The sequence below is a fragment of the Amblyraja radiata genome, chromosome 13 (assembly GCF_010909765.2).
Source record: "Amblyraja radiata isolate CabotCenter1 chromosome 13, sAmbRad1.1.pri, whole genome shotgun sequence".
Classification (NCBI taxonomy): Eukaryota; Metazoa; Chordata; class Chondrichthyes; order Rajiformes; family Rajidae; genus Amblyraja; species Amblyraja radiata.
The window spans coordinates 59,026,203-59,049,322 of record NC_045968.1 but is presented as its reverse complement, the minus strand read 5'-3'; the positions used below and the strand labels follow the sequence as shown (position 1 = coordinate 59,049,322).

Here is a 23,120-nt window from a genome sequence, read left to right as displayed (position 1 = left end):
ATCACACTTCACGCACTCGGTGAGTTTGACTTCGATCTTGTTGACTCGTTTACTCTTTACACTCAGTTCCGGGGTACAGTGAAAAGCTTGTGTTGCATGCTAATCAGTCAGTGGAAAGACAATATATGATTACAATCGAACGGTTTAAATATACAGACACAGGATGAAGGGAATTATGATTTGCCCAAGTTAAAGCCAGTAAAGTCCGATCAAGGATAGTGCGAGGGTCTCCAATGAGGTGGATGGGAGGTCAGGACCGCTCTCTAGTTGGTGAGAGGACGGTTCAGTTGCCCGATAACAGACGGGCAGAAACTATCCCTGAATCTGGAGGTTTGTGTTTTCACACTTCTGTACCTCTTGCCCGATGGGAGAGGGGAGTGCAGGGAGTGACTGGGGTGACACTGGTCCTTGATTATGCTGCTGGCCTTGCCGAGGCAGAGTGAGGTGTAGATGGAGGCGATGGAAGGGAGGCTAGTTTGTGAGATAGATGCTTTCTACGGTGCATCTGTAGAAGTTGGTGCGAGTTGTTGTGGACATGCCAACACTTTTTCACACAGAGAGTTGTGAGTGTGGAATTCTCTGCCTCTCTGTGTGAAAAAGTGTTTCCTCATCTGCTTTCTAAATCAAGTCAAGTCAACTTTATTTGTCACATACCCATACAAGATGTGTAGTGAATGGCCTACCCCTTATTCTTAAACTGTATCCCCTGGTTCTGGACTTCCCCAACATCGGGAACATGTTTCCTGCCTCTAGTGTGTCCAAACCCTTAATAATCTTATATGTTTCAATAAGATACCCTCTCATCCTTCTAATTTCCAGAGTGCACAAGCCCAGCTGCCCCAAGTTTTGACAAGTGGGGTGAATGAAAATTAATGGTAAGAAAAGTCCAGGGTCAGAAACCTACATAATTTCATAAACCACTGTGGCAGAGATAAAGGAACTGATATTTGGTGGAGAAATGTTTAAGAAGGAACTGCAGATGCTGGAAAATCGAAGGTACACAAAAATGCTGGAGAAACTCAGCGGGTGCAGCAGCATCTATGGAGCGAAGGAAATAGGCAACGTTTCGGGCGGAAACCCTTTTTCTGAAGAAGGGTTTCCGCCCGAAACGTTGCCTATTTCCTTCGCTCCATAGATGCTGCTGCACCCGCTGAGTTTCTCCAGCATTTTTGTGTACCTTTGGTGGAGAAATCCTTGATTCAGATGTGATTTGATTTTCATCAGCTGCAGTACATGGAATCCAGTGAAGTGCTGGGTACTATTTACTTAATTAAATCATGGCAGGGCAGAAATCAGGCAGCATTTAACACAAGTTTCCCATTTGAGAGGGGTTGTTGTCTCATTTCTGCTTCTAAAGATATGCACATCAATGATTTGGATTAGATAGAACGGTCCAGATTTTTAAATCATAAAAATCCCCACTGAAACTGCATATAAATGAGATTGTCTCTTCAATAACATTGGCATGGGGCCTATACCTGCTGTTAAACCCACATCCCTGTGCATGGTCCATGTTAGTTAGAACAGCAGAATGTTAATTATATACCCATGAATTAATTTCACAGTGCAGGCACCAATTGGTCAATGAGTGTAGGTGGATACCACTGTGCATGCACAATGTGTAGGAAGGAACTGCAGATGCTAGTTTAAACCAAAGATAGCCACAAAAAGCTGGAGTAACTCAACAGGATAGGCAGCATCTCCGGAGAGAAGGAATGGGTGATGTTTCAGCTCGAGACCCTTCTAAAGAACATGCACTATACATGTTGTGTCTGTCTGTTTCACCCGCACAGGGTTTTATTATGTTCCGCAAGCTATATGGTCACAAACACATTTTCAAATAATTCTTAAGCTAGGATACAATAATGTACTGCTTAAAAAGCATGATTGAATTTCTGGGCCAAAGAGTTAAAAATGGTCACTGTGGCACAGATTGGTTCCTCCATCCTTAGCTCAGCTGGATTTTACAGGTTCTTGTAATGTAAATTGTTTTGTTTACATTGTTAATCTTAGTGTAAATCTTCCCGAACCACTTTTTAAAAAAAATGTTTTAGTTGTTTTTATTAAGGACAGTGCATATTTATAAACATTTGCATGCAATACGCAAGATTATAGCTATAGGCTAATTTCCATCTGTAGTCCCTCTGGTAAACCAGGTTAACACATCACAACACATTCAATCCATAAGAAAGGAATCAAAACAAAATACAAACAAAAAACATAACAAAACAGACAATAAAGTTAAAAAGTAACAATAAAAGACTGCCAGATGATTATATTACGGTTGATTATGAATACAGGTTTGATTTTCCACTAAATTCCAGCATTCTTTAAAGTCCTCAAACTTTACAGCATCTGTTTGCCTCTCTTTCATTTAAACCGCATGCAATCGCCATTGAATATACTGATTTCTGCTTTTTTCCCTGAAAGTAGCCCGTTGAGGTGTTAGAGATGGCTATCAGATGTTTTCCCAGGACTGTGAAAAAACCCTCACGACTTTGACCCTTTGTGGAGGATTTAGTGGCTTTGCCCATAGAGTCATAAGAGTGATGCAACATGGAAAAAGGCCCTTCGGCCCAACTTGCCCACACCGGACAACACGTCCCAGCTACATAGTCCAACCTGCCTGTGTTTGGTCCATATCCCTCCAACCCGGTCCTATCCATGCACCTGTCTAACTGTTTCTTAAACGATGGGATAGTCTCTACCTCAACTGCCTCCTCAGGCAGCTCGTTCCATACACCCACCACCCTTTGTGTGAAAAAGTAACCTCTCAGATTCCTATTAAACCTTTTCCCCTTCACCTTGAACCTATGTCCTCTGGTCCTCGATGCTCCTACTCTGGGTAAGAGACTCTGTGCATCTACCCGATCTATTCCTCTCATGATTTTATACACCTCTGTAAGATCACCCTTCATCCTCCTGCACTCCAAAGGAAAGATCCCAGCCTACTCAACCTCTCCCTATAGCTCACACCCTCTAGTCCTGGCAACATCCTCGTAAATCTTTACTGTACCTGTTGCTACTTGACAACATCTCTCCTATAACACGGTGCCCAGAACAGAACACAATACCCTAAATGTGGCCTTACCAACGTCTTATACAACTGCAACATGACCTCCCAACTTCTATACTCCATTTGGTCCATGGCAGATAAGGCATACCCAAACCATGCTGGTATTTTTCAAAGTTCGACAGGCAAAGCAGCAAATGAACAAGCATCAGCAAAAAAATATTATTTAATCAATGATCATTGGCAGGAAAGTCCAAAGGAAAAATAAAATGTCAAGCTGATAAATCTTTACTTTAGGCTAAAAGGCATTTTCCCCTAATGATTGTGATGTAAACAGGTATTTAATTTTACTTCCACTGTAAAAAAGCAGAATGTATATGCTTACAGTTAAGGGCAGATCAATATGCTTTCAATGCTGTGTGCTGGCTCCAGTCCTATAAATCCATTGTTCCAGGTTTTGATTTAAAGCCCTGCATCTCCCTTGAGGCAGGTGGCTGCACACTGATTTGCTACTTGAGCCTGACTCAATGCTAATAGAAATGAGCAGCTAGCAGCTCTGATGCAGAAATACATCAGCTTTGTCCTCGCATCTCCAAACATATCCAGATGTCTGAGCCCTCTTGTTTTAAGTCTGTATTTTTTATTTGTACATTGTATATATTGAAGAAGAACAAAAATAGTCTGGTGTGGAAAATAACTGCATCAGCTCCTGTACCTTGAATGGAATATTGCTACTGGGAGTGGCACTTGCCTTTGTGTGTCTGAGGGGCTTCCACGGGAGCCGTTGTAGATTTGGAGCTGAGGACCGGGAGATGCTCCTCTGCCTCCGAGAGGAAGAAATGTCACACCAAGAGCTCACACAGCGACTGATCAATGTCATCACCCATGTCGGTAAGAAATAACAAAATCATTTCATTTACTCTTGCACCTAAAGGTCGGTGAGGGCATCTGTGATAAACTCATTTGAAACCATTATGTTGGCTGACCCCCCCCTGCACAATCTGAGAAAATATATATTCTGAGAAGAACCTTTGGAGGTATTAGAATATAAATATTGCTGGAATAATATTTTGAATTAATTAATCTGGTATTACATCACAGAAACAGGACATTCTGGTTAATAATGTGTGGTCGATTATTGAAACATTCTCCTGCCATTTCATGTAACTTGTTCTAATTCAGTGAAATATATGAATGCTTTAATGACTGATGTATTGGGTGGACAGAGTCAAATCCCAGTGGTCAGAAATTGATTTCACAGAATAAAACTGCTTTGGTTTGATAATTAATCTGCACTTGCTCATCAATTCTTCTTGGAGGGAGCGGGGGGGGGGGGGGGGGGGGGGGAGGGAGGGCAGAGTACATAAAGGATAAAGGTTACAAATACATGCAACTGTGTTTGTGGTTTGCAACATATATGGAGTCAGGGATTAGCCATCTGATCCTTGCTTACTTTGACTTGGTAATTCATCATATTTTTTAATTTAAAGGCGAAATATGTCCTAGTATCTAGATTATTTTATCCTTTAATGGATAAGCACAGAGATTTTTGGAAAGAATATCAATGGGTGTTTTTCATTTGCCCTTTAAGCGATATTAACTTCCTGCAAACAATAAATTCTATTAATTTGGGTGCAAAATTATATAATGTTGTTGGTTCACCATGGGTATTTAAAAATAATTAATTCAATGAAGAACTAACACATTAGTTCAGTTATTACTTTGCCCTTCCCTTTTGCAACAGCAGTGATACTGAGAACAATGAAAGGTGGATTACAATCAAAAGATACTGACTCATCGGGGTATGCAAGTGATGTCATAACATAAGATAAAGCCGTCGAGAACTATCCTTTGAACTGTGATATTGCAATATGGTCATTTCAATCCGTTATCATTTATAGATTTTTCCTGCTCATTCGTGGGAATTCAAAAAGCAATGTTATATGCAAATGTAGCTGGCAAGATAAACTGCCCCACCCCCACATGAACTTTAATCAGTTGCTGAAATCATTTTTGTGAATTGTTGTGCCTTTTGTCACTGGTGTGGAAAGATCATGCTTAAACGATAATAATTTACTCTTATGCATCTAAACAGTGGATTTGGAAAGGCTCCCCGGTTGTTTACTGGGTATTAAATCATCCAGTTGTTTGTCCCTCCCACAAGTGTCCCAAGTGGAGAGTTTCTCTCGATAGAACATGGTCATATTAGGTGACTCGTACATGTTAGTGACTTTAAGTCAGTTTATTGTCATATTGGGTACAGTGCTGATGTAAATGAGCAGCAAGGCGATTAGATTAGATTATCAAGTACAGTGCAGCACAGGGACAATGGAAAACTTGCAACAACATCTTAGACACATAGATTCTGACAACACATAAAATCATACATTTATACGTAAATGATTCGAGCCAGTGAGAAACTAAAGGACTGTTCAAGACCAAGACATCAGTGCAAAAACAATTGGAAACCACATCCATGGCTCTTCAAGAGGTGGACCATAGTGTGTTCCATTGCTGAAGTAGAAATAGGGTTGTACAGGTTGGTTCAAGACCATGATAGTTTCAGGAAAGTAGTTGTTCCTGAACCTCATGATGTGGGACTTGAGGCTCCTGTACCTCCACCCAGGTGGTAGCAGTGAGAAAGGGACATGGCTCAGATGATGGGGATTGTTGGTGATGGGTAATGGGTGCCACCTTCATGAGGCAGTGCCTCATGGATGCTTTTAATGGTGGAGAAACTGTGCCATGCTGGACTAGCCTGTGTCCACCACACTCTGTAGCCTTTTTAAACCCTATGTGTGGGACCTGCCCACTAGGCCATGATGCAACCAGACAGGGTACTTACTATGGCACATTTGTAGAAGTTTGTTGAGAGTACAAGGTGACAAGATGAATCTCTTCCTATTTCTAAGAAAGTAGAGGTGCTGGCTTGCCTTCTTGATAGCATCCATGTGCTGGACACAGGATGGTTTGTCCAAGATTTTAATGCGCAGGAATTTGATTATCTCCACTGCCGACCAACCAAAGAAACCTGGCACCTGGCCACACGTTCTGTCTGGCAGTCAAGGCCTGTAGGAGCTCCAGGTTGCTAAATATTTTAACTCCTCTTTCCAATCCCATTCTGGGGAAGAGCACCTCACAATATTGCACCTCATAGTATTGTGAGCAGTTTGGGGCCCCATATCTGAGGAAGGATGTGCCAACATTGTAGAGGGTCCAGAGCAAGTTTACGAGAATGATCCCACGGATGTTTGGGTTAACATGTAATGTGTGTTTGACAGCACTGGGCCTGTACTCGCTGGAGTTTAGAAAGGATGAGTGGGACCCTCATTGAAACTTACAGAATAGTGAAAGGTCTGGATAGAGTGATAGAGAGGATGTTTCCACTGGTGGGAGTGTCTAGGGCTAGAGGGCACAGCCTCAGAATAGAAGAATGTACCTTTAGAAAGACGATGAGAAGGAATTAATTTAGTAAGAGGGTGGTGAATCTGTGGAATTCTTTGCCGCAGAAGGTTGTGGAGGCCAAAATCAGTGGATAATTTTAAGGCTAAGATTGACAGATTCTTGATTAGTATGGGTGTCAGGGGTTATGGAGCCAGGAGAATGGGGTTGAGAGGGAACGATAGATCAGCCATGATTGAATGGCCGAGTATACCTGATGGGCCGAATGGCCTCGTACTGCTCCCAGAATCTATGAATTTATGAACTATAAACCACTTACTACCAAATGATATGAACATTGAATTCTCCAATTCTCCAATTAATACTTCCCTAGCCCCTCTCTTTCTATGCCAACCCCATCACAGAGTGCAGCCATTTCTCCCGCTCTCGCCCACAACCTCAATTACCCTGCTCCTTCCCCCTCCTGTGCTATTTGAAGACTAGCACAATATTCTTCAATAAAATATAAATAATTGACAGAAGGTGTTTGAGAGGACATTTTGAAAGGAGGCCCTAATTGTGCCGACAACATCAGCATGACTCATTCTTGATCATCCCCATCTGAATTAGAAGGTTTCGGTTTCAAGATTCACCCCAGAGACTGAATTGCATGTTCTATGCCAACTGTTCAATGCAGTATTGAGAGTGCACTATACTATGGGAAATGCTTTTGAATGAAACAAAAAAGAAAAAGGATCAATTTGAATTTTGTCTCTTCAGTGACCAAGACTAGCAGCTATTCCTGAATCACTGTCAACTATTTTGTTCACATTTCTTCATAGGATGTAAAGTACTTCATGATGTCATGAAGGGTGTTTACTAATTTACAGCACGGAAACAGGCCCTTCGGCCCACCGAGTCCACACCGACCAGCGATCCCCACACATTAACACTATCCTACACTAGGAACATTTTATTTTACATTAATACCAAACCAATTAACCTACAAACCTGTACGTCTTTGGAGTGTGGGAGGAAACAGAAGTTCTCGGAGAAATCCCACGCAGGTCATGGGGAGAATGTACAAACTCCGTACAGACAGCACCAGTATCCGGGAATGAACCCGGGTCTCTGGCGCTGTAAGGCAGCAACTCTACCACTGTGCCACCTTGCTGCCCATGAAAATGAAACATAAAAATATTTTTATTTCTACAACTCGACAAAATCACAATTCAAAATGGGCGAATGAGTATCGAAATGAAGTGAAAAGTTCCTTTCATTGAATCATCTGCAGCATGTTTTATCAAATGCCCAACTGTAGCACAGTCAGATATAAACATTGCTCATTCTCTCTTTCCTGGTATTTTTGAAGTCCCTTCTCATTAATGTGGCTGCTCGTCACAAGCGGTAGGAAGCAATCGCAGGTAGCAGAGTTTGGGGCTGAGGAACCTGGCTTTATTTGCAATTGAAAACTAAAAGTATCCCGAAGATAGACACAAAAAGCTGGAGTAACTCAGTGGGTCAGACAGCATCTCTGGAGTTTTCTCTGTGAATGCATTTGTGAATCTGTGGAATTCTCTGCCACAGAAGGCAGTGGAGGCCAATTCACTGGATGTTTTCAAGAGAGAGTTAGATTTAGCTCTTGGGGCTAAAGGAATCAAGGGATATGGGGGGGAAAGCAGAAACGGTGTACTCATTTTAGATGATCAGCCATGATCATAATGAATGTCAGTGCTGGCTCGGAGGGCCAAATGGCCTGCTCCTGCACCTAATTTTCTATGTTTCTATGCTGCGTTACTCCAGCTTTTTGTGTCTTTCTTCGTTTAAACCAGCAACTGCAATTCCTTCCCACACTAAAAGTATCCCATCAGACTTCAGTATGCATATTCACAATCTTTCTTGAGTACAAAAGTAGTGCAAATAGGGAAAGGAAACAGAATACCAAATATAGTGTTATAGATCTGTTTAAGTTTGAATATAAAGTTTAATGAGGCTGCATGTTATGGATCTGTACATGCTCTTCTGACCCAAGATACACACACAAAGCTGGAATAACTCAGTGGGTCAGACAGCATCTCTGATGAAAAGGAATAGGGATGTTTCGGGTCGAGACTCTTCTTCAGACTGAGAGTCAGGGGGAAAAGGAAAAAATGACTTCTGACCCAAATTTCAAAACTGCTTGGTTAGGAAATGAATACATAGTCCCATTAGACATATGATTGCAGTCTGCACCATCATTGGTAGTAGGAATCGAATCATTATGCTTTCAGCAAGTTGTTGTTTGCTTTCATAGAGGTTTGCCATCGAGGGAGTGCAGAGAAGGTTCACCAGACTGATTCCTGGGATGTCAGGACTTTCATATGAAGAAAGACTGGATAGACTCAGCTTGTACTCGCTAGATTTTAGAAGATTGAGGGGGGATCTTATTGAAACTTACAAAATTCTTAAGGGGTTGGACAGGCTAGATGCAGGAAGATTGTTCCCGATGTTGGGGAAGTCCAGAACAAGGGGTCACAGTTTAAGGATAAGGGGAAAATCTTTTAGGACCGAGATGAGAAAAACATTTTTCACACAGAGAGTGGTGAATCTCTGGAACTCTCTGCCACAGAAGGTAGTTGTGGCCAGTTCATTGGCTATATTTAAGAGGGAGTTAGATGTGGCCCTTGTGGCTAAAGGTATCAGGGGGTATGGAGAGAAGGCAGGTACAGGATACCGAGTTGGAGATGATCAGCCATGATCATATTGAATGGCGGTGCAGGCTCGAAGGGCCGAATGGCCTACTCCTGCACCTATTTTCTATGTTTCATGCTGCATTATTTGCTGAAACTAAATCTAGGGGGGACTTGGCTATCATGTAGGTACACAAAATTGCTGGGGAAACTCAGCGGGTGCAGCAGCATCTATGGAGCGAAGGAAATAGGCGACGTTTCGGGCCGAAACCCTTCTTCAGACTATCATGATTGGCTATCATGTACTTGGCTTCCGGCAGTTGTGAGACCACTGACAACCTCAGAGGGTAGGGTTGGGGTGTTTGGGGACTGCCCATTCTGCCACCTTACCACCACCTTTGCCAACTCTGCTTACATCATCGAGTCATAGAGTGATACAGCGTGGAAACAGGCCCTTTGGCCCAACGCCCACACCGGCCAACATGTCCCAGTTACACTAGTCCCACCTGCCTGCGTTTGGCCCATACCTGTCCTATCCATGTACTTGTCTAACTGCTCCTTTGTGTGGAAAAAGTGACCTCTCAGATTCCTATTAAATCTTTTTCCCTTCACCTTAAATCCATGTTCTCTGGTCCTCGATTCACCTACTCTGGGCAAGAGACTCTGTGCATCTACCTGATCTATTCCGCTCATGATTTTATACACCTCAATAGGATCACCCCTCATCTGCGCTCCAAGGAATAGTCCCAGCCTACTCAACCTCTCCCTATAACTCAGACCCTCTAGCCCTGGCAATATCTTTGTAAATCTTCTCTGTACCCTTTCCAGCTTGACAACATCTTTCCTATAACATGGTGCCCATCACATCCTTGAACATGGTTAATATAGAACCATTTTAAACAATGTTATCAGTTATTACAAGCAAATGATTTGCCTTGGACATTAATTGGGTAAAGCAATACTCAAAGTTGTATAGAAAAACTGAGTGACCATCCTAATGCCCCTGTCCCACTTAGGAAACCTGAACGGAAACCTCTGGAGACTTTGCACCCCACCCAAGGTTTCCGTGCGGTTCCCCGAGGTTGCAGGTGGTTGCCAGAGGTCGCAGGTAGTGGAAGCGGGTAGGGAGACTGACAAAAACCTCCGGGAACCGCACGGAAACCTTGGGTGGGGCGCAAAGTCTCCAGAGTTTTCCGTTCAGGTTTCCTAAGTGGGACAGGGGCATATGACAAACACAAAAAGCTGGAGTAACTCAGCAGGTCAAACAGCAGATCTGGAGAAAAGGAGTAGGTGACGTTTCAGGTCGAGACCCTTCTTCAGACCATCCTGTTCAATGTCCAAAAGTAGCTGCAAATCTGCAACAGCGGCACGGTGGCGCCAGAGACCCGGGTGCTGTCAGTAACAAGTTTGTACGTTCTCCCATGACCGTGTGGGTTTTCTCCAAGATATTCGGTTTCCTCCCACACTAGTGTGTGTAGCATCGTGTTAATGTGCGGGGTAAGCTGGTCAGTGTGGACTCGGTGGGCCAAAGGGCATGTTTGTGTGCTGTATCTTTAAACTAAACTAAATTGAAACAAAGCACCTTCACAAAGGCAGTCACTGTGCACCCCCATTCCTCCCTACAGGAAGCAGGGTGGGAAGAAGCGTAGTCCAGATAGCCATGGGAGTCATTGGGTTTATAGTGGATGTCGGTCAGAAGTCTATCACCTGCGATGGAGATAATGAGGTCAAGGAATGGTAGGGAAATGTCGGAAAGGTCCAGGTGTATTTGAGTGCTGGATGGAAGTTAGTGGTGAAATGGATGAAGTCAGTCAGTTGTGTGTGGGTGCAGGAGGTGGCACCAATGTAGTCGTCGATGTAGCGGAGGTAGAGGTTGGGGATGGGGCCCTGGTACGTCTCGAACAAGGATTGTTCGACATATCCTACAAAGAGGCAGGTATAGCTAGGGCCCATGCGCATGCCCATAGCTACGCCTTGTATATGGAGGAAATGGGAGGAGTCAAACGAAAAGTTATTAAGAGTAAGGACCAGCGGAGGAGAGTATCAGTAGATAGGGATTGGTTGGTTAACAAGTACTTTGCGTTTATATTCACCAGGGAGAAGGACATGGAGGACAGTGAGATCAGTGTGGAGAATATTTATATGCAAAGGCAGGATGAGATGAAGAAGCAGGAGATGTTGTGGCTCTTGAAGAGCATTAAGGTGGATACATCCCCAGGACCTGATGAGATCTATCCCAGGTTATGAGAGAGACAAGAGATGATATTGAAGGAGCCTTGACTACGTTTTTTGCATCTTCTCCAGCCACAAGTGAAGTCCCGGAGGTCTGGAGAGAAGGTAATGTTGTTCCTTAGAACATAGAACATAAAACCGTACAGCACAAGAACAGGCCCTTCGGATCACAATGTCTGTGCAGAACATGATGCCAAGACCATCTCTTATCTACCTGTGTATAATCAATATTCCTTCAGTCCCTGCATGTCGATATACCCATCTAAATGCCTCTTAAAGACCACCATTATATCAGCTTCAACCACCATGCTTGGCGTCGCACCACCCTCTGTGTAGAAAAACATAACAATTCAAGAGAAAACAATCCAAGTGTGTCCAACCTCTCCTTGTAGCGAATACCCAGGCTCCAATAACATAGAAACATAGAAACATAGAAATTAGGTGCAGGAGTAGGCCATTCGGCCCTTCGAGCCTGCACCGCCATTCAATATGATCATGGCTGATCATCCAACTCAGTATCCCGTACCTGCCTTCTCTCCATACCCTCTGATCCCCTTAGCCACAAGGGCCACATCTAACTCCCTCTTAAATATAGCCAATGAACTGGCCTCGACTACCCTCTGTGGCAGGGAGTTCCAGAGATTCACCACTCTCTGTGTGAAAAAAGTTCTTCTCATCTCGGTTTTAACATTCTAGTAAACCTTCTCTGCACCCTTTCCAAAGCCTTCACATCCTTTCTATAATGGAGAAACCAGAACTGCATGCAATACTCCAAATGTAACCTAACTAAAGTCCTATGAAGCTGTTTCATGACATCCTGACTCTTGTACTCAATGCCCCAACTCATGAAGGCAAATGTACCATATGCATTCTTTACTACTCTATCTAATTGTGTTGCTACTTTCAGGGCACTGTGGACCTTAAGGACCTCAAGTATTAGAAAGGCGCTATATAAATCCCATCCATTATTATTATTATTATTAAGGTTACTTTGCATATCAATGCTGTTGAGGGTCATGTCACTAATTGTATATTTTGCCCTTACATTTGACCTCCCTAAGTGCAACACCTCACATATGCTTGGATGAAACTCCATCTGCCATTTCTCCACCCATTTCTGTAGCTGATCTATATCCCGCTCTATCCCTTCACAACCTTCATCACCGTCCACAACCCCAGCAATCTTGGTGCCATCTGCAAGCTTACTAACTAACCTGTCTATGTTTACGTCCAAGTTATTGATACATATCACAAACAGCAGAGGTCCCAGCACAGATCTCTGTTCCACTGGCCATAAACCTCCAACCTGAATATTGTCCTTCCACCACAACCCTCTGTCTTCTGCCATCAAGCCAGTTCTGAATCCATTCGACAGAGTCACTGTTAATCCAGTGCATCTGATTTTTCTGTTTAAGAAGGAACTGCAGATGCTGGAAAATCGAAGGTACACAAAAATGCTGGAGAAACTCAGCGGGTGCAGCAGCATCTATGGAGTGAAGGAAATAAGCAACGTTTCGGGCCAAAACGTTGCCTATTTCCTTCGCTCCATAGATGCTGCTGCACCCGCTGAGTTTCTCCAGCATTTTTGTGTACATCTGATTTTTCTTTTGGATCAGCCTACCATGGGGGACTTTATCAAGTGCCGTACTAAAATCCATCCACCGCCCTACCCTTCACCGCCTTCTCAAAAAACTCAATCGTTAGTAAGACGTGGTCTGCCATGTACAAAGCCTTGCTGACTGTTCCTAATTAACCCATTCTCTTCCAAATGGGAGTTAATCCTATCCCAAAATATCCTCTTCAATTGCTTCCTTACGACTAACACGAGGTTTACTGGCCTATAATCCTCTGGATTCCCTCCCCTTCTTAAATAAAGGAACAATATGAGCTACTCTCCAGTCCTCTAGGACCTCACCTATGGCTAGAGAAGATATAAAAATGTTTGTCATGGCTCCCACAGTCTCCTCTCTTACCTCGGTCAATAAAGTGGGATCAATCCCATCATGCCTACTTAATCCCATCCTACTTAATCCCAAAATGCCCTAGCATAATAGTGTTCTCCACACTTATCTCACTGTCCCCTATGTCCTTCACATTGGTGACAGCAGATGCAAAGTTGAGCAGCAGTGCCATGGCAGATGCTGTGGCACCAAGCCTGGCTCAGAGGCTTAGCAAGGAAGGGTAACATCAGGCAGAGCCATAATAGAAGGTGACTTACTTAGGGGCGCAGGTGGTAGATTCTACGTATTTTTCATATTCAGCCAGAACTCACCAACAATGAGAAAGACCTGGCTTGGCTGGTGGTGAGGGGAGCCCTCCCAGTCAGATCCTTCCTGCACCGTCGGAACCTCACTACCAGCGCACGCTGCCCTCGGGACGGCTGCTATGGAGAGGAGACGATTGCCCACCTCTTTGCAGAGTGTGGATTCACAAAGAGAGTCTGGAGAGGTTTGCAAGGGTCCCTGTCACGGTTTATTCCGAACAGCTCCATCACAGAGGACTCTGTGATTTACGGACTGTTCCTAGGGACGCATTTAGAGAATGACATCGAGTGCTGCTGGAGGGTCATCAACTCGGTGAAAGACGCTCTTTGGTCTGCCCGAGCATTGTTGACCACCCAGCAGAGCGAGATGTCCGTCAGGGAATGTTGCCGACTGGCCCGCTGCAGACTGCAGGAGTACGTGCTGAGGGACGCACTGAAGCTCGGTGCAGCCAACGCCAAGGCTCGGTGGGGGAGGACCACAGTCTAGGGTCCTTCCACTGCTGGACATGGGGGGCAGGGTGTGGTGGAGACCCCCCTCAAAATAAGGGAAGGGATCCCACGCCAGTGGGCCACATGAGTGGGGGATAAATTTGTGATTTGGGGAAACTGTATTGTATGTATGTATAGCCTGAGAATGTCAGATGGAGTTTTGTAAGGATCATGTATTGTATATATTTATTTCTCGAATAAAGTCTAGTTTGAAATTTATTTTAAAAAAGCAGCTGAGACTCCAGGTTGGTGTCTAGAATGTCTCAGAGTGGCTGCATGACATCCTCAAGGGGGAGGGTGAGCAGGCGGAAGTCACTGTACATGTTGGCAGAAATAATGTCGATCGGAAAAGGAATGAAGTAGTGCAATGTGAGTACAGGGAGTAAAAATGCCAGGAGATTGCCGGCAGCTAGCTGTAAGGCTAATAAAGTGGTCATAGTGTGGGATTTTGACTGGGAATGTCATAGTGCAAAATATTTAGACAGAATTTGTCAAATGTATTCGGGAAGGTTTCCTCCGGCAATATGTAGAGGACCTTGCGTAGGAAAAGGCAATGCTCGATCTAGCCTAGGAAATTGGGAGAGGCAAGTGGGTGAAGTGTTCGTGGATGAGCCTTTTGGGACCAGTGGCCGCTGTTCTATTAGCTTCAAGATAGTTCTGGACCGAGACTGAGTGGACCCACGAGTTAAAATTCTAACCTGGGGCAAGGCCAACTTTGAAGGTATTAGACAGGAACTCACTCAAGTTGATTGGAGCAGGTTGTTTGAAGGAACAGGAAGGTCTGGAAAGTGAGATGTGTTAAAAAATGTTCTGACAAGTGCAGGACATGCACGTCCCTGTTAGAGTGAAGGGCAGGGCAGGTGGGCATAAGGAAACTTGGATGACAAAAGCAACTGAGGCTCTGGTCAAGAATAAGAAGGAGGCATGGGGCAGGTATAAGCAGGTACATTAAGGGGAAATGGGTAACCAGAGGAAGAATTGGGTCCCTCAGGAATCAACTCTGGAGCCACAGGAGATGGGCAAGGTCCTCAATGAATATTTCTCTTCTGTTTTTACCTTGGAGAACTTGGTTCTTGATTTCCCCTACCCTGGGCAAACGACTCTGTGGGTTTACCTGATCTATTCCTCTCATGATTTTGTACACCTCTATAAGATCACACAATATCCTCCTGCCATAGCCTGCTCAACCTCTCGCAATACCCCAGACCCTCAAGAACTAACAACATCCTGGTAAATCTTCTACAAACTCTTTCAAGCTTAGCAACATCTTTCCTATAACATGGTGACCAAAACTCAACACAATACTCTAAATATGGCCTCACCAATGTCTTATAGAACAGTAACATGAACTCACTACATTGATATTCAATACTCTGGCTGATGAAGACCAATGTGCCAAAAGCCTTCTTGACTGCCCCATCCACCTGCAACACAACGTTCAAGGAACTATGCACCTGCACTCCTAGCTCCCTCCGCTCCACAACACTTCCCAGAGGTCTACCATTCACTGTATAGGTCCTGCCCTTGTTCGACATCCCAAAATTACACCTCACACTTCTCTGTATTAATTTCCATCAACCATTCCTCCGCCCACCTGACCAATCGATCCAGATCCTGCTGCAATCTTTCACAACCATCTTCACTATCTGAAAAACCACCCACTTTTGTATCATCAGCAAACTTGCTAATCTTGCCCTGTGTGTTCTCATCCAAATCATTGACATAGATGACAAACAGTAACGGGCCCAGCACCAAACCCTGAGGCATACCACTAGTCACAGGCCTCCAGTCTGAGAAGCAACCTTCCACCATCACCCTCTGCTTCCTTCCATGTAGCCAATTTTCTAGCTAGTCGGCTAGCTCTCCTTGGATCCCATGTGATCTAACCTTCCAGAGCAACCTACCATGCCGAACTTGTCAAATACCATGCTGAAATCCATATGTATAACATCTACAGCTCTGTCCTCATCCACCTTTTTGGTCACGTCTTCAAAAAATTCAATCAGGTTTGTGAGACACGACCTCTCACATACAAAACCATGCTGATTATTGCTAATCAGCCCTTGTCCATCTAAATGCATGTGTATCTTATCCTTTAGAATACTCTCTAGTAAATTTCTGACCACAGATGCTAGGCTTTTTGGGATTGTGTGTAGGATTTTCGTGGCAACACTTTCTAGTGCTTGCTCCTTTTTATTTCAGATTTCCAATATCTGCAGTTTCTTGATTTACATTTACATCAAGGGTGTAATCTTTCATTATATTTAGAAGGTAATAAAAACTCAAAAATAATCTATTAATGTGATTGACTAAAGGGCTTGTCCCACTTAGATGATTTGTTTCGGCGACTGCTGGCACAGTTGTGGCAGGTCGCCGAAAAAGTGGCGACTGGACCCAAATCTACGACAATGCAGGGCTCTCGCTTAACTTTTTTTCCCTGTTGCCAGCCGGGCAACCTTGGCAGCTTTTTAGGTTGCCAAATGACAGTTTAGGTGGTCATTTAAGATGGCTTGCATGACGTGTGCTCGGACGAAGTGCGAAGTTACCAGTCGGAATTATGCTCAATGAAGCATTCACATATTATTTCTGCTTCAAATAAGGTCACAAACGAACATATTCACCAATCAAGATATGATATATACTACAATGACATGCAGCAAAATTATAATACGGTATCTCAACTCTTTTTACACATTGCAATTAATGCAATTTTTATTATTTCTTTCCACTTCCAAACAAAAATGTGGTTGGATTATTCAGCGTATGATCAACCTGTGTCAATAAATCCTGGACCTTGATAACATATATGCTTAACCATGCACACTACAGATTGATGCAAGCATGTTTTCTGTGAAGGACCGAAAATTATCATGACATGGCCATAGTATGGGTCGTTATTGCTATTGGTACAGAAACACTCTCGCTTCCCACATAATTTATCCACAACAAAATATACAGGTTGCAAGGAATTTTCTAAAGGCATTTTATGATAATAGCTGTTAAAAATGACTATACCCATCTGACAGGTTAAACATTACACTAACTAACAAGAGATGGCCAAAGGACATAAATGCAGCAAATGTTTGGTAATTTATTTAAAGGTGTCAAGACGCCACATTACCAGACATTCAGATTGGATGTATGTGGCAATGAAGATACCCAGTTTGTAAGCACCATTTAAATTTTTTTTGTTGATAAACGCTTTTTCCATCATTCCCACTTCAGAATTAACGTTAAAATTTCAACTGAAATATCTCCTGACTAAATTTGTGATGTATATGACTGACTGTTGAAGTAAAACCTGGATAAATCCAACGTATAGTTGTGAATGTTGCTCATTAAATAACTACAGTACTGATACTCCATATTAAGAGCATTGATTTGCCATTAAAATTAATTCTGTAATAACGTGTCAGTGACAATCGAACACTGCGGTTTTAATGTTTCACGTGTTCACAATTTAATTAATCCATCTTTATGGATTAAAACATTGGGAATTAAAACATATTTGATTGCATTCCGTTATCAAACATAGTCAATGTTAGCTCTGAAGACATTTCCAGCATAATAGGGTCGGGAGGGGGGGTGTATGAATCAGTGCAGGATGGATAGATGGTGGTGGGGCTTGAGAAGGCAATTGGTGCGGATTGGATGGATTGAGGCAGGGGAATTAGTGCATGTTGGTTGGAGTAGGTAAAATTGTGAGGGGAGAGCGCGGGGGATGTCAGTGGGGTTGAATGGGGGGGGGGGGGGATCTGTGCAGGATGGATGGGGGGAGCAGTGCAGGATGAAGGGGTGAGCAGTGCAGGATGGATGGGGAGGTCAGTACAGGATGAATTGGGGGACCAGTGTAGGATTGATGGGGAGTGGCAGGAGAATCAATGCGAGGTGGCTAGGGAGATCAGTGCAGGATAAATAGATGGGGGGGGGGGAGCACAGGGGATGTCAGTGAGGACTGAATAGAGGCAGGAATGGGGATCAGTGCGGGATGAAGAGGAGGGGTCTCAGGATAAGGGGAGTGGAGCGTACAAGAGAGAGAGAGAGAGGAAGGGGCAGAGGAGGTGGGAAGGAAGGCCAGCGCTCCTCGGACTGCACCGGCATCATCGCTGCCTTGCGCGTCCCTGTCAGGCATGGAAATCGCAATCAAAATATAGAGGGGACCGGGGGACAGTATATCCTGGCGGCCGCGCACGCAAGCGCACACTCACACACAAGGCTTCGGAGGCCCCGTGAACGGTAATTTCAGCTCAAGCCAGCGCTAAATGCAGCCGAACTTCCTGTCTCGCCTACAGCCCTGTCTCAATCTAGACAGGGCTGTTGGTTAACCTGGCGGGACAGGCAGAGTGAGCTGGGTTTTACGCTGCTTCTCTGCGCAGGCTGAGGGTGCCGCGCCCGTCTGACTCCCGACGCTTCTGGCCATCCCCGGGGGGGCTCTCGGTTGGGGACGGGGATGGTCCAGTGTCGGTTCGGCAGCGATTGCAGGGCCGGAGACCGGGATCGGTCCTGGCTGCGGTGCAGGTCTGCCGAGAGTGTTTTGGCACGTCTCCCTTCTCCAATCACCGTGCTCTATCCTCAGCCTCCCCTCCCTCCCACTCTTCTTCCGACTCTGACTGACACCTCCCTCCTCCAAGGGTCTGTTTTGAAAGCGCCGTTGGCGGAGTGGCAGCAGCGGCCGGACCCGCTACCGGACTCGCGGAGTTACTCCAGTTTTTTGTGTCTATCTTTGGTATAAACCAAGTTGCCAAGTCGGGCAAAATGACTCGCCGTTTAGGTTGCCCGGCGGCACTTTGAGTGGTCTGTGGCACCCGGGCAACTGTGAATTTCGAGCCCTGCAATGTCTACGACAAGATACGACAACCTACCACCTAGTCGACAGCAACTGGCGACCCTATTGACGCGACTTAGGACGTCCACCTACGACCACACCTACGACAACCTATAACCACACAGGCGACACTGTGGTCTACTTGATCCCTGCTCGTCTTTAAAATAGACCTTCTGAGCAATGGGACCAAAGAAGCTGGTTTCAATATTTCTGCACTGATAGCTTAAAGTAACACATTCATATTTGTTTAGCAATTAGATATATTAAAGCGCCCACATTACGGTACATTCAATGCGCCAGAAAATAGCAAACAAACTTTCACCTGAGCCTTGTAAATTGTGCAATTGAACATATTGGATGAGTCAACTCTTATGTTTCAGTATTCACAGACGTTTTGATAAATATTACAGCATTTGTATCACATAAATAATGACACAAGATAACAATGACAATAATGAGTACAACACAGGAACTGGCCCTTTGGCTAACCAGGTCTGTGCTGTATCTACTGAAACTAATTCCAACATTAACGCCTCCATTGTATCTGCTCTTACCACCGGCCCTGGCAACACATTTCACACATCTAAAGTAAAAGCTATTTTGCAAAAAGCGATGCCCTCTAGTGTTTAACATTTCTTCCAGGGAAGAAGATGCTGGCTGTCTTCCCTATCTGTGCCTCACATCATTTTATAAACATCGATCAGATCGTCCCTCAGTCACTGATGCTCCAGAAAAATATTTAAGAAGGAACCGCAGATGCTGGAAAATCGAAGGTAGACAAAAATGCTGGAGAAACTCAGCGGGTGCAGCAGCATCTATGGAGCGAAGGAAATAGGCAACGTTTCGGGCCGAAACGTTGCCTATTTCCTTCGCTCCATAGATGCTGCTGCACCTGCTGAGTTTCTCCAGCATTTTTGTCTACCTCCAGAAAAATATGATTGTCTAACCTCTCCATTTAACTAATTCTCTCTAATTCAAGTAGCATCCTGGTAAACCTCTTCTGCACCCTCTCCATGGCCTCCACTTCCTTCCTGTAATGCCCTTCCTGTAATGATCAGAACTGCACCTTAATGCAGCCTAGCCAAAGATTGACAGAGCTGCAGAATGACTGCTTATAATGCCTGACCAATGAAGGCGAACATACCATAAGCCTTCTTTACATATGTTGCTGCTTTCAGGAAGTTATAAACTTGGACTCCAAGATCCCTCTATGTTGTTAAGGTGCCTGCATTAACTGTATACTTAAGGGCCTGTCCCACTTTCACGACCTCATTCACGACCTCTGCCGAGTTTGCCCTTGACTAGTACTCGCAGCATGGTTGGTAGGAGGTCCTATGTAGGTCATAGGTGGGTCGTAGCAAGTTGTGATGCTAGTCGTAGGTACTCGTGGCATCAAGTAGGTCGGGGCGTTTTTTCAACATGATGAAAAATGTCCACGAGTTAGGTCATGAAAGTGGGGCAGGCCCTTTACGTTTAACTTGCATTAACCTCCCAAAGTGCAGTACCCTCTGTTTCCCAGATTAAAACCATCTGCCATTTCTCAGCCCATATCTATAATTTTAGGTTTATTATTGTCGCGTGTACGGATATGCAGTGAATATCTTTGTTTTGCGTACTGTCCGATCAGATCAAATAGTACACGTCAAACGTGAGTGTAATTGGTAGAGCAAAGATACAAGGTGCAGAATATAGTTCAAGTCTGTAAATAAGTCAAAGTTCAAGTGAGTTTATTGTCATGTGTCCCTGTATAGGACAATGAAATTCTTGCTTTGCTTAAGCACACAGAAAATAGTAGGCATTTACTACAAAACAGATAAATGTGATAAATCCCCTCGATGGAAGGAAGGTCAGAGCCGATGATGGACTGGGCAGTGTTTACTACTTTTTGTAGTCTTTTCCTCTCCAGGGCGCTCAAATTGCCGAACCAAGCCACGATGCAACCGGTCAGTATGCTCTCGACTGTGCACCTGCAGAAGTTAGAGAGATTCTTCCTTGACAATCCGACTCTCCGTAATCTTCTCAGGAAGTTGAGGCACTGATGAGCTTTTTTGATAATTGCGTTAGTGTTCTCGGACCAGGAAAGATCTTCAGAGATGTGCATGCCCAGGAATTTGAAGTTCTTGACCCTTTCAACCATCGACCCGTTGATATAAATGGGGCTGTGGGTCCCCCTCCTACTCCTTCCAAAGTCCACAATCAGTTCCTTGGTTTTGCTGGTGTTGAGGGCCAGGTTATTGCGCTGGCACCATATGGACATTTGCTCGATCTCTCTTCTGTATTCTGACTCATCCCCATCAGTGATACGCCCCACAATAGTGGTGTCGTCAGCGAACTTGATGATGGAGTTCGCACTGTGATTCGCTACGCAGTCATGGGTATAGAGTGAGTACAGCAGGGGGCTGAGCACGCAGCCTTGAGGTGCTCCCGTGCAGATTGTTATCGAGGCTGACACATTTCCACCAATACGAACAGACTGTGGTCTGTGGATGAGGAAGTCGAGGATCCAGTTGCAGAGGGATGCACAGAGACCCAGTTCTGCGAGTTTGGTAACCAGTTTGGAGGGGATGATTGTGTTAAATGCTGAGCTGACATATGAGTTTTTGTTGTCCAAGTGGTCCAGTGCGGAGTGGAGGGCCAGCGAGATCGCATCCACCGTTGATCTGTTGTGGCGGTACGCGAACTGCAGTGGGTCCAGGTTTTTGTCGAGGTAGGAGTTGATTTGCTCCATGATCAGCCTCTCAAAGCACTTCATCACCACCGGCGTTAGTGCCACTGGTCGATAGTCATTGAGGCACGTCACCTTACTCTTCTTGGGCACCGGTATAATTGATGCCCTTTTAAAGCAGATGGGGACCTCAGACCTCAGAAGTGAGAGGTTGAAAATGTCCGTAAAAACTCCCGCCAGTTGGTCCGCACAGGTTTTTAGAACACGACCGGGTATACCATCAGGACCAGGTGCTTTTCGGGGGTTCACCCCTCTGAAGGATTTCCTGACATCGGCCTCTGTGACTGAGACTGAAATGCCATCACAGCGAATGGGGGATCGGGAAGGCACATCAGTATTCTCCCTGTCAAAGCGTGCGTAAAACGCATTGATCTCGTCAGGGAGTGATGTTACACCGACATTCGAGCTGCCTCCTGGTTTTGCCTTGTAGGAGGTGATTGCATTCAGGCCCCGCCACAGCTGCCGAACATCTGTCTCGTCCTCCAGTTTGGAGCAGAAGTCCCTTTTGGCCTTTTTGATGGCCTTACCAAGGTCGTGTCTGGTCTTCATGTAGGCCACTGTATCATTGGAGGTGAATGCCCTGTGTCTGGACTTCAGGAGAGTGCGGATCTCAAAGTTCATCCAAGGTTTCTGATTGGGAAACACTCGGAAGGTTTTTGTAGGGATGCAGTCCTCCACACATTTCTTTATGAAGTCTGTAACGACTGTGGCATATTCGTTCAAGTCTGTTGCCGAGTCCTTGAACATTGCCCAGTCTACAGACTCCAAACAGTCCTGGAGTTGTTCTTCTGCCCCCCCCCCCCCCCCCCCCCCCCCCCCCCGACCAGCTCTGTGCTGTCCTCACTTCTGGGGGTGCGCTCTTTAATTGCTGCCTGTAGGCAGGAAGAAGCAGCACCGCGGTATGGTCGGACTTACCGAAGTGAGGGCGAGGGATAGAACGATAGGCTTTCTTAATGGATCAAAGAATCAAGTCCAATGTCTACAAGCGGTTGAGATGAATCGGACAGTACCCTAGTTTATGGAAGGATTATTTGGAAGCCTGATAACAAATTGGGAGAAGCTTTTCCTGAGTGTGGTGCTACATGCTTTCAAGCTTCTGTATCTATCGCCAGCTTTGAGTGAATGAAGAAGGAATGACCGGGGTGGGACATGTCTTTGATTATATTGGCTGCTTTTTCGAGGCATCGTGAAGTGTAGATGCCGCCAATGGTGGGGAGTCTGATCTGTGTAATTGACTGGGCTACATCCACAACTCTGCAATTTCTTTGTGGTCTTGGGCAGAGCTGTTCCCAAACGAAGCTCTGATGCAAACCGACAGCATGCTTTCTGTGGTGGATCAGTAGACGTTTGTAAGAGTCTTTGGAGACATGTCAAATGTCCTCAATCTTTTAAGGAGGTTGGTTGTCGATGTGGTCGGTACATGACAGATCGTTGGTAATATTAACACCAAGGTACGTGTTGCGCTCAATCATTTCCATTTTTACACCATTGATACTGATTGGGGCACCCACTCCACCATGCGT

At 44.8% G+C, this 23,120-nt stretch overlaps 1 protein-coding gene across 3 annotated transcripts in view; it reads left to right on the top strand.

Moving 5' to 3' along the window:
* Nucleotides 1-3,531: 3,531 nt before the first annotated feature.
* mcf2l2 (MCF.2 cell line derived transforming sequence-like 2) overlaps nt 3,532-23,120 on the top strand; it is a 367,682-nt gene continuing 348,093 nt past the window's right edge. For all 3 annotated transcript variants that reach the window (XM_033032171.1, XM_033032172.1, XM_033032170.1), the window contains exon 1: nt 3,532-3,904. In XM_033032171.1, coding sequence (XP_032888062.1) covers nt 3,826-3,904 — 79 coding nt within the window. In that variant the 5' untranslated portion in view covers nt 3,532-3,825. The remainder of the gene's footprint in view (nt 3,905-23,120) is intronic.